The 13,011-nt window shown below is 37.0% G+C and overlaps 1 protein-coding gene across 7 annotated transcripts in view; it reads right to left on the bottom strand.

The window, feature by feature from the left end:
- LRRIQ1 (leucine rich repeats and IQ motif containing 1) overlaps nucleotides 1–13,011 on the bottom strand; it is a 129,139-nt gene that overhangs the window by 22,996 nt on the left and 93,132 nt on the right. For 6 of the 7 annotated variants that reach the window (XM_077338957.1, XM_077338955.1, XM_077338958.1 and 3 more), the window contains one exon: nucleotides 2,108–2,237. The exons of the other annotated variant lie outside the window; for it this stretch is intronic. In XM_077338957.1, coding sequence (XP_077195072.1) covers nucleotides 2,108–2,237 — 130 coding nt within the window. The remainder of the gene's footprint in view (nucleotides 1–2,107; nucleotides 2,238–13,011) is intronic. 7 annotated transcript variants of the gene reach the window in all.

Raw genomic sequence — 13,011 nt, 5'->3', positions numbered from 1 at the left:
CCCCGCCAAGAATATTTTACCATGGAGTTCAGGGAAAGCAGGATCAGACTTAGTATCTAAATGTCTTAAGCAATGCTGTTAACATTATTAATGTGCTGCTCACATTTACAGCACTAAACCATCTGCAAACAGTTCCTGTTGCAGAGTGGCCATCTAGATTTACTTCTGGAAACTATACTGATTCCTTAAAAAAGTTTTGATAAAAATTAACCAACTGACAGAATTGGTTTAAAAAAACAACAACATATTATCTTCTTACTGATTCTTTCATGTACACATGCACATATATCCAAAGGATAAATGTGAACAAAAGATTTTTCTGTTTTTAAGTACCATGCTACAAATGACATTTTTAAATCCCCCCATATTTTTTGTACTACTATTCTATATATTTTGAAAATATATTATTGAATATTTTAATAATGATGATATTCAGGGATCCTTTGCAATGATGAGTGTAATCTTAAATACTGCATAATATAACCTTATTCTAAATATATTTACTTGGAATAAACAATTTTATTGCATGTAAATGTCTTCAGTTTATTAGCTCTTGCACCGGCTTCCATCTGAAATTACCATAATTGCCTCATTTAAACAAATTGTATTTGGGGTTGCAATCATTATTCCAAGCCAAATGTATTTTGGAGTGAAAAACTGTCCAACAAAAACAAGCAAGCATTTTTGGGGGGACAGAAGTCAAAAACCCATGCAACTCCCAGAGCCTTTTCCAACTTCCAAGTCTTGATACATATTATCACATGAGGTAGAGTGATTTTTTTGGTCACTTTTTTGCATATTTATTTACTAATTTTGTAGAATAAATGTAGCATCTTATATGGCTATGATGCATGCTTTTGAATGGGTACCCCCACTTGTTTGTGTCTCTGATATGTCAATGGTCTTCTGCAGTCTTGGTAAATTATGAACATTTTGGTGTAGTGGTTAGTTCATTGGACTAGGATCTGGAATACCCAAATCCTAATCTTCACTGTCCCATGAAGGATGCTGGTTGATTGTGAACCAGGCTTGGACCAGTCACTCTTTCAACCTGACCTACTTCTCAGAACTGCTGTCAGTGCAAAATTTGGAGACCAATGTGTGCCACCCTGAGCTCCTTGGGAAAGAGTAAGGTAACAATGGTCTAAGTAAACAAATATAATTAAAACATTAAAATTGCCCATACGACTTCCAACTCACTTTCCTGGCACAAGATGAAGAGAATTGGGGGGGGGGGGAGAGATCCTCACTCCCACTAGGAGAACAGCAGGATGGTTGTCCCCCGGCTGAACAAGGGGAATAGATAGTGGTTTTCGTCTGCCACCTTGGTATTAATAATATTTATTATTAATGGGAATTATGGGGTTTTATTGTATTTTATTCTGTGGGCCCAGTCAGGAACAGCGGTATATAAATCCAATATATAAATAAATAAAATTTAATTTTAATTGATGTGGGCCAAAAGAATCTCATTTACTACATTTTGCTTCTTCCACATGAGCTTAAGATAATTTTTACAATATTTTACTTTCTAACAGAAATCTGGGATTAGATGGTAAACAAATCAACAGCTAAGCAAAGAGAGATTTACTTCTAGAAGCCAAAGGACAGAATTTTCTCAGGCAGGAAAATGTGCAACATTTTCTTCTAATAATTGTTTTAAAAACCTTAGATTCTTCCATCAATATAATTTGCCCTCTTTGTTGCTTGTACTCTTTCCTGTTTTAAATATAGAATCTGCTACATCATATCAATGCAGTATTTAGTATAGTATTTAGTTAGCTATTAAATTACAATGCTACTTTAAGAATATATGAAAACTAAATGTTTTCTTGTAGTTTTCAAAATTGCAGCCATTTGACAGTAACATAATTATGGATATTATGAAGAGATCATTCATGTTGGCCTGTCACAGCTATTCACTAAGGTTTTTGACAGAATGATATGCAGAATTTATTAAATTAATTCTAATGGGAGTATATTTGAAACTTGGCAATGTGGCCCTTGGATAAAATGGTTTATTTGTTTTAGGACAATTAAGATGGGCTTCATGTTACATGATGTATTATTACACTCCAAAAATCTAATTTAAATGCAATGAGCTCACCATTTTTCATTTTGGGGACTAGGTCCTTCATAATCCCAAACTTGTGTATGAAGCCACTGGTATGTACGTTCTTTGTTCCTTTCTATCTTCTCTGCTAATTTATCTGTGTAAGTGAAGTCTTCTTCCTTATCTGAGGATAAGAGGGATTTAGGGGATTTATAGTTCCATAAACACCATTATCTGCAAGATAGACCAAGTCAACTTCCTTGCAGAACAATTCTGTGTAAGGAATACTGAATACTAACAAGCAAAGTAATATTGAGAAAATATCACTGACCAGTTGTTGTCTTCAAAGACTTGCTTTCATAGACTGATTACTCTATTTGTATGAAAAACAGCACAAAAATGCCTCAGTCCCCTCTCTCACTCAACTGTCAGTCATTAAATTTATATAGTATGCATGTATGCATTTGGCTTCAAGTTACAAGTGACTTATGGAGACCCCAGAAAAGGACTTTCAAAGTAAGTGAAAAACAGACCTCGTTTGCTATTTATTTCCTCTGCACAGTCTTTCTTGATGGTCTCAAAACCAAGTACCAATCTTTCTTAGCTTCCAAGATTCGATAAGATCAGTATATACCATACGATTTCATATTCATAGTCATTAGACTCAGCCTAACTGGGAAAAAAAAACCCTCTTCTAAGGACCAGATAAACTTCATATGACTTTGGAATTCCAAGAATGGACCCCCAGAAACATTACAGTCAGGTGCGCAGGCAGGCAGCCGATCAGACAGGATGGACAAGTCCAAAGTCAAACTAAGGGTAATGCTGCCAAAGGATGAAACACAGGCAACAAGGCTGTTGAGCATGAAGAAGCACCGGAAGTGTTAGGCCAAGAAGTCAATAATATGTAAGGCAACCCAGGGCAGAGAAGGTAAAAAAATAGAAAACCCTGCCTGGTTATTTTTATACCCTGATAGGAAATAAGGCAGAAAAAATATTTTTAATTTCAGCTGTTTTACCTGATTAGGGGGAGGGGGGATACCAATCCCATATTGTACTAGCCTAGTTGCCTAGTGGGATGGAAAGCAGGGAAGGCATTCTGACTAAGGAAACAACCCAGTTACCTTCTCCTGGATTACAGCCCTGATTCATATTGCCCACCATGGCTACTTTCTAGGGTCAAGTAATGTTTTATAGTCAAGGAAATCCAACATCACATGAGACTGTAAGGCTGTTGATCAAGTGACCACTGAGTTATTTATTTGTTATATCTGCTTGCTGCTCTTTAACATTTAAAAGTGGGACACAATAAATAAATCAACCATAATTAAAACCAACATTGGTAAAATCATTACATCAATGTGAAAAATTGCAATAACTAAAGAAAAAAAAATGCTTGGTCAAACTGTAGAAATTAAAACAGTTGTATTTATTAAAAAGCCCAGAAAACAGGTAAGTGTTCATTCCCTAGAGGAAAGAATGAAAAGATGGGTCTAAATGAACCTTTTAGTGCAAAATATTCCAGAGCACTGGGGGGGGGGGGAGGAACTATGAAGAAAGCCCTGCTTTTAATTAGGGGTTTCATCTTTCCAGCTGTTTTACAGCCTGGTCTGAGGTCTGTTTTGTGGATAGTTTTATGCAACACGTTTGATAGCTGAGCCTCACTATACTAAAGAGATAGTGCAAAAGATGCTTGTGGGAGAGGTAAGAGGAGGGCCTCACTGTTCCTCTTGGTGTGGAAGAGCCAAGACACTAGTCAGTGTTATGGAGGTGTTTCTATATTTGCTTCTTTTTAGCAAATGATCATATGAGTTGCCTTCCTGTTCCCTCTCAAAAACAGCATTACTGTTAGTCATGAATTCTTTAAGCAGAGTAAATTCTCTCCTGATGCCAAAACTTAATATTACCTTCTGCCTCAATCTGCCTCAAAGACTCAACTGCCTCATTAGCTCTCTATGTCCCACATACCATTCAGCCCTTCTCCAACTGTTTCTGCTTCTTGTGTAAGTTCTCTCTCTCTCAAGTGTCAGTGAACAACTGGTATTCCCCTACTGGAGTACATTTTGGTGTGCATTTGGACCACAGCCAAGCTTTACATGGGTGGAGTGGTAGCTAAATCTGTGGTAACTGCTAACGGCTTCAACTTGCAAGTGCATTACTTTCTCCAGAGAAGTTAAAAAATGGGAAATCAGGGATGATTTACGAGATCCCAAACCAAAATCCTCGTTATCATGAATACATGCATATGGCAGCATACATTTATCACATGGAAGAACCAGAAGAAACACACACATATATGTGAACCAGAGGGCCAAACAGTGAGATAACCTCAGGTGAGATAACCTCAGAAAAAGCAAGATACCAATTCATGCCAGCTGGTAGAAGTCAGTGTAAAATGAAGACATTCACAATTGTATTACATGAACCAAAGAAGGCGGCTCATCTTTTTGATCCAGAAATCCTGGATCTTTTGTCTCTGTAATATAAGGCCTTATGGGGTCTGGGTCCTACATATATGAGGGATTGCCTCTCCAATTATATCCCCCCAAAAGCATTATACTCTGGCCAGTTCCAACTTGGTGGTTCCTGGTCCCAAAGAAATGTTATTGGTTTCAACTACTTTTCAGCCCTGGTCTCCAGCCTGGTAGACTGAGATGCTAGTCGTGATTTGGGCCCTATCATAGCTATCAAAGTTCTGAAGAGCCTGCAAAACAATGCTGTTCCACCAGGCATATGGTTGAGTCCAACATAAGCACACTATAACATCAGAACCAGCCTCCCTTCTCTCCACCCTATCATCAGAAATAGGGACATGAACTGGAAACATAGACAATTTAAGCTTTTCTCAAGGATCTTATTGGAGCATATCATAATTGTTTAAAGTTGAAATGAGTTTTAAATAGATAATGTTTTTTAACCATATATGTACAGGTGTTATATGCTGCTAACCACCCTGAGACTGACTAGAAAGGGATGGTCTATAAATCAAACAAATAAAGATAAATAAATAAATAGACAAATTGCCCCCAAATTGTTCCTTAAAAAAAAAAAAAGTAGCTGCAAACTACTAAGTCATACCCCAACACCTGATTTCTAAATTCTTTATTCTGTGTAGAGGGCATGCAATCCTTTCCGCTGATTATGTGATACAGAAAAAGTATCCTTTATGATGACTTGATAGTCTCTGCTCTTAAGTGTAAGTTCAGCTTCAACATACTCTTTGACATTTTCTTTAGTAATCAGCAGCAGGCTCATAATAAAAGTTGCTTATCCTGTACTAAGATCTGTTGGGAAGATTGGTTCTTCTGTTAACAAAAAACTGGCAAATACTTGGACATCTAAGTTCTAGATATGGAAGCTGCCAAGCAAATAAATACAAAGCATAAATATGCAGTCTTTAATTGTGTCCATTATTTAACAATATAGCTTATTTTCATACAGTTTAACATAGTCCTGTATGGATGTGTCTTAAACAATAAAAGCATAGAAGGTCTGTTCCTAGAATATTAATATTATATGACCATACTAAACAACAGTGCAGCAAAACTTCAAAACAGCTCAAAGAGGTCTTTTTATTTTATTTTACATATCAAAACTGAATTATTAAATTGCTTGTAGTGATAGACAAGAGATACTAATACTAATTAGATATTATGGTTAATTATTTCACCAATGGTTAATATTCAAAAGGCATTTTGTGCCCAAAATTGTATCAACACATGTGCACTAGATTTTGATGGATGTAAAAAGGAACAACACAGGCACATTACAGCAAACTAATCCTTTACAGATGATATATTTTAATTGGATTTTTCTTTAGCAAAGAAGATATCTTTGATTTAGCCACCATCACTGTTTTAAAAAAATATTGTTAAACTTCTAGGCCACCACTCCACCCATCGACAAAGTAAAGGATCAGAAACCAGAAAGCTGTATTGCTGTGCTGGTAAGGGAAAGTGGGTACACAGTATTTTAAGAACTAAATAAAGCAAAGTGGATGGTTCATGAAATTATATCATTTAATTCAAAAAGCAAGTTTGCAACTTCAACCATAAGGCAAACGTCTTAAATTAAAATCCAATGCAGAATTAGTTAGTTAGTTGTTAGCAAATTCAGAGGAATCAGGATTTTGCTTTTAAATTAGTACATTTATCTCTTTCAGTGTTCATGTTGGAAGAAGAAGGCAGAAATATTCTTCAACAGTGTTCTCATTTTCATTATTTTAGATTATTGCACTGTGAAATATGAATCTACAGTATGCGTAATCTTCTCTTAGACTCAAAGGGCTAGTAAAATGACCAAATAATGAGTGCACAGGAGAAAGACTGCTTAAGTTAAAAAGGGCATAGCTGATGAACTTCATAAGTTCCAACATTTTCACCAGTGTTTAACTTTCCTGATTTATAGGAATTATTCACCTCCCACACAAAACATCAGCACTACTGCAGCCAAAGTCAGATAAATAAAGAAAGCAGCCATTCAGTCCATGTAGTTTGGAAGAATTTCAGATCTTTGTAACACTGTGCCAACATTCAGAACTAATGCTTACATTTTAAAAAACTGCCACGAGGTTGCATTAAGAAAAATGGAAGGCAGGTATCACAGCAATCTTATTTGTGGTCTGCAAGTAAAGCACAGGACTTCAGATTTTTACTTATAAAGGTAAGTGGTTTACACTTTGATCATGATGATTTGCATCAGGATGAAAACTTCAAATACACAGTTTACATTAAGAAAAATACTTTTAAAAAGAGTAAGAAAATAAGGCCTAGAAAACATTTCTTTTAATAGAGCTTTGCTTCCTAAGCAAACATTTCAGAGTCAGACTAGGAAATGTGGACCATAAGAACAAAGTTACTTACATATATGTATACTGTATATAATTACGACTTCAAACCAAAAAATGCTAATGTATAGTTAGAGCAAAAACGATGACTGTTTCATAGCAGGGAAAAAATAATGCAAACCAGTGGGATGTTTTACACTTTCAGAAGTCATTCCCATGTCTGAATAAACAAGGATAATGCAATGTGAACACTCAAGTGCTGAGGATCCCTAATTTATTTTGCAACGTCGAAGAACATGGACCTCTCTTCCGAGATTTATATAATTTCTTGCATTTCTATTACCTCTTTATATGCATTTGAGGATTCAAACAGATCAAAGATATGTCTTCAGGAAAATGGCACCATGGAGGAAAACTTAAACTACACTTCCACTTGGGCCACAGTCTGCTCCAATTTGATAAAGCAAATTTCTGTATCTATCATGTATTTTTAATTATAGATAGTTATGATTGTGATTATATTGTGATTGCACTGGTTGAGGGCCATAAAAATAAAATGACTGGTCCACTGTACTCCTGGCAAATGAATTTTTAAAACACTGATGGGAACTCAGGATATGGAACTCCTTGTCCCCCTGCCCCACATGCTTTTGCCCTGACAGCCTTCCTCTAACAGAGGAAGACTTTATAGAAGGAAGTCACTAGATCCGGTTCTATGTTGTCAAAGGCCTGCAAAAGCAAAACTTGCACAATCATAACAAATGAAGGTAAAGAGACTGACTGAAATATAACCATTGTATTAGGCAGAGTGTCTGTTACAGAGAACGAGATGCATAGAAGTGACAGTGATGCAAGACAATCATAATGACAGATGGGCAAGACAAGAAGAACTTAATGTTGTATTCCAGGGTTAAAACACTAAGTGAATAACAAGGCACATTGGTAAAATGTTCTACTGAACTACTCAGATCTAGGGAGTGTCCAAGCTTTAAAGAGGACAACTGAATAAGCCGGGACAATTTGAATAACACTAAAGAGTACAGGAAGAGGACTAACTGGAAGGGGGCCCTAGAGGCAAAGGAGATTGGGCTTGGAGTTTATTGAGCTGTTTGGATAAACTTAAGTTTAAGGGGCTTGCATTCTCTACAGTGTTTGTGGGGAAAATTCTTAATGTCATCAATAAACTACACAGGAAGCATATGCCTAATGAAAAAGGTAATTTTTTCTGAATATTATATATTATTGCAACTGATATATTTCCATTTACAAAATGTGCACTAAAAATACATTTCAAAGAGTATACCGATCACAGAACACCGTGACAGCTCAAGTAAATTTTAGCATATACAGCCTGGACAACCAAGAACGCCTGACAAAAATCTAAGAAAGCAGACCTGGCTAAGAGTCAGGAGTCATGCTTATTATATAGAAGTCCCAGGGGTATCTTTCAATCAGAGGTCACAATCGAGGCAACAGAAGCAGTGTCACGATATCAGAGAAAGGGCCAATTCAGACCTGCTCCCTGACAGACAGTGAGGTCAGAGCTTGCGGCAAATCATTGTATTACAAGGGAATATTCCCTGTACACTTTTAGAGCTGTCATCTGAACAAACAAGGCCAGGTCATCTGTAGGTTAAATCAGAAACTTTTGTCTACAATATAAACCTTAATTCCTTAAGAATTTTCTTACCTATGCATTTTCATGAACATTCCTTGTAACTTTGATAACAAGCTATTAACTTAGAACAAACTGACTCTTGTGATACATGAATTCTATTTACTTAAGTAAGAAATCTTCCTTACTATACAGCAAATGGAATATCGGCCTATTTACCACACTCCACAACTGCTAAACATCTCAAAAAAAAAAAAAAAAGATACTCCTAGGGATATAAAGGTAAAAGGGCAATCGACACAACCCCCTTTATTTGGCACAGGAATTACTGATGGTTGATCTAAGGTAGCTTGTCTTATCCACCAACACATAGGAGGAAAGAATATGAGTCCAGTAGCATCTTAAAGAGTAACAAAATCAGAATATGAACCCTGGAGAAAGCTGCAGTCAGCTATGGCTAGCCAACTGGTTGTCCCTGGACTCAAAGAAGTGTGACTGACCTCAGCCAGGGCCTTCTTGGCCCTGACCCCTGCCTGGTGGAATGATCTCCCAGAGAACATCAGGGCCTTGCCATGGCTAGTTCAGTTCTGCAGGGCCTAAAAGATGGAGCTCTTCAACTTGGTATATGGTTGAGTCCAGTATGCCCGGAAGATCAGAACATCACATGTGACTCCCCTACCAGTTCGGAGTCTGCTTCTACATCCTCCCTCTTATGGGGTATCAATAAGCAATGATTTAGCGTAGGTTACTTATTGTTAGTTCTAGTAGTTTTACCATGTTTTTACTGTATTTTATACTAGGTTTTATTGGTTTTATCATAATGCTGTATACCACCCTGAGATGATGGGTTCAAGAGGGGTGGCCTATAAAGCTTCTAAATAATAAATGAAATGAATAAAAATTTCTGACAGGATATGAGCTTTCATGAGTCACTACTTCAGATACTCATCTTGATCTATCTACACAGAACTACAGTTCAGCACACTGATTTCATTTTAAGGGCTGGGTGCTCCCATATTCACAAAAGATTGCTACAGTGAGTATGTATTTAGTTAGGGGAACATTCAAGATTATCCCTACTGGACTAGGTCCAGATGGTTGACAGTGCTGATCATCAGAGAGCGGGAGGAGGAATGGGAATCTAGTTCCTCCTTTGAATAAAAATAGACTTTGCTAGCCCATATGCAGATGTATGAGGATATGCAGACAGAGGCCAAAAATGCTCAAGTACCTTTATTCAGTGGGGTTTACTTCTCGGAAAGAATTTTAAGGATCACAGCCTTAGAGATTGGCTAGGTTATTTGCCATGACAAGAGAGATGATTAAAGATTTCATATATTATATTTTCAATGAAAAGAATCATAAGACAGCACACTTTAGATACAACACATTCTCTCACAAGAATGCTGAGAGGTTATGCTCCTGTAGAGTTCCATTATTAACTATCATTTGTATCAATTTCTGCAATTTTTCATAAAAGTTCCTAATCTCAAGTACTTACTTTCTATTTGTGCAGATTATCTGGAAAGTGTAAAAGATACATGGCTTTGTTCCTTGTAGTTAAAGGTATCACATTTTCAATATCTATGTTTCAATTTTGCTGTCTTTTCACAATGTTTTGCTTAAAGAAACACTTCACATCATCAAAAGGAGTTGTAATAAATGGCTGATCCACAACTTTATTAGCAAGAAAAAAGAAACCTAGCAAAAGAGGTTCCACATGCACAAAAAGATGTTGCAATAGCACCTAATGGTGAACTCAACCTGACTTGGCTGGATTGGGCCATAAGTGCATCACTTACCAGATGGTTGACCTGGCTAACTTTTACATTAGCAATCACCTGGCTCTCACTCTTTCTGAACTAGATCCAATCCATCATTGCCCCCATTAACAGATTACTGGCACTGCCCAAACTGATAACACTGTTTCTTATGGACAATGTTGGCAGACTTGTTTTTCGAAGCAATGCACAATAAAAAGGTAAAATGAAGCACAAACCACATATTAAATGTAGCTAGTGTATTAGTATAAATAATCAAGGAGAACTCAAATTATATATAAATGGTTTGTTTCTTTGCCTTGACTCATTGTTCAACTACAAACTGCATTAGGGCTTAAAATGATGACATACTTTTCTATAATTCATTCCAAACAACCTCCAGTTCTTGGTTCCATAAGGGAAATCATTACTCCAGATTAAAAATCTGTATTCCACCTGTAATGAAAGGGTGGAGAAAGCTTTATTTTTAACCATTAATAACTGTTGTGACTGCATGAATTCCTGTTCATGCAATGGCATATTCTTTGAATATATAGGTATACCCACCTTTCGAGATGTTTCCTCAACTGACCTGAGTAAAGAAGATTTTAAAGAGCTAAACAAGAGCATGACCCCTAATGAAGTAATGACAGAGACACTTAATTAGTTGAAGAAAAAAAGATACTACAGTCCAGTTTTTGGCCTTTTTCTTTTGTTCTGAACAACATTTCACTGAAGCTTTCTTGCTGAATACCCTCTCCTTCCTGATGTGTCCCTACGAGGTTCTCCCTTTGGCCAAACCTATTTGAATTTAAGTTGTTGCTAAAATTATCTGTCCTTTGCTCTCTAAGACCTGGGTCATAACCTTATTTCAGGGCAGGAAATAGTTATCAGGTCACCGACTGGTCAGATGAAAAGGATTTGAAATGCTTTAGCACGCAGTGGTTTATTCTTCTAAATGACTGCAGTATGCAGGATAAAAGATTTGGGGTTTTGATCAGTGTTCTTCTCATCCACTGATTAATGTTAACGGGTCTAGAAAAAAACCCTGACTGTGCATAGAATCATGAGGGAATTGGGGGGCGAGGGGGAGAGAAGAAAATGAAATAGTTTGTATTGTCTGATTTACTGAAATTATTCTCAGTAACTGCTCTAAAAGTTCACTGTTACTGACATCAACAGGAGCTCAAGTGTTTATGGGAGAAGACAAATATATGGCTTAGTTTTTAAAAGTAAATTTCAGCCTCCTCTGTATAATAACTGCAGTTCTATACGTAATTATTAGTTTTCCTTGAGCACAAAGGGACCTTGCTTCTGAGGACTGTGATTTAAGCTCGATAAGTACTGACAATGCAATCCTAAAACAGTACTGTACCTCTCAATGTCAATTGCAGTCTACTGCCTTAGAAGTGTGTAACTCTACTTTGGATTGTGTGGGGTTTTTTTGGTGCAGATCTAGATCACACTAACCAATCCTTTAAAAAATTAGTCTCAGCCTGCCAGGGCACAAAGGATTTCTGGTGCTTAGAAATAAATCTCTTCATGCCATACGAAGGATACTCATTGGGATTTTTCAGGATGGTGGAGAGAATTTAGGTTAGGTCTGCTTGAACTCCAAGAACAGCACCCCTGTGAATAACTGCTGTACTGAAGTTGTTAAACCATGTCCAATCATTTGGATTCTGGGTGTTGTTAGTGATTCTGTTGTTACATGCAGTTACCATTTGGTGTGAACAGGCAATGTGCATATTTTACAGCTTCAGTATCCTCAAAAATCTTGGTTACTATGTGAAGTAGAAAAACATGTACACTGCCCCATTTATACAATATGCTGATCAAACGTATCAGGAGGTTTACACTCCTCACATCTTCCCTTACATTTGGCTGGCTGTCCAAAATCATAATGACTGAACAAGGAGCCATGGGGTTTAAAATTCTAGAGTTGGAAAGGTGTTATTATTTGATCATCTTGGGTTCTTTTAAGTTAATGCAAAAAAACCCAACTTTGCTTCTATCACAATAATTACAGTGAAAGGACTGCACTGTCTGTAACATTACCATTAGCATATATTTTTGAGGATGTCTCAAGAAGGTCTGAGCACAAAGCTTTTTAAAAAGTTAAATAAATGATGATAAAATGGATTTTAATGATATCTTCAAAATGTTTTGTACCAACGGAACATGATGCCACTGAGGACTTGCAGGTATTTTTTCATGAACATATTATTGAGTCATAATAAAGTCATTTATTACTGCAAGTACTTCTTTAAAAGTTTAGTATTAGAGAATGAACTTTCAGAATTATTATTAGAGAATGATCCTTCAGAAATTTCCTTGGAAGCAGGTCCTTCTGAGTTCCATGTAACTATGCATAGAACTGCTGGTCTCACTTTTACTTGCTGGCCTTCTCGATGTGAAGCTACCGATCCACTCTGGCCTTCTCTGGAGGCCCTTTTTCTAGTGCCCCCATTATCTGAGGATACACAGATGGCAATGCAAGAAAAGGTCTTCTTGGTTATGGAACTTCCTCCCCAAAGAGACTTGTCTGTCTCTCTCATTGTAATTGTATTGTAAATAAATACATAAAGTATAATTAAACTGATTCAAGTTATCTCCTGAACCTTCCCATTCATAGAGGCTTCTGCTACGGCCCATTATGCATGGCTGCCGAAAGGGCGATTTCGGGTTACATGGAAAACGCGGAGGGGGAAGACGCGAAGCAAACCGCTTACGCATGGGATGGGACACAACGGCGGCAAAACCCAGAGTAACCGATTATGCATGCAGTGACCCCGGC

The sequence above is a fragment of the Paroedura picta genome, chromosome 5 (genome assembly GCF_049243985.1).
Source record: "Paroedura picta isolate Pp20150507F chromosome 5, Ppicta_v3.0, whole genome shotgun sequence".
NCBI lineage: Eukaryota > Metazoa > Chordata > Lepidosauria > Squamata > Gekkonidae > Paroedura > Paroedura picta.
The sequence above is the reverse complement of the archived record's forward strand: the minus strand, read 5'-3'. Positions and strand labels throughout refer to the sequence as shown.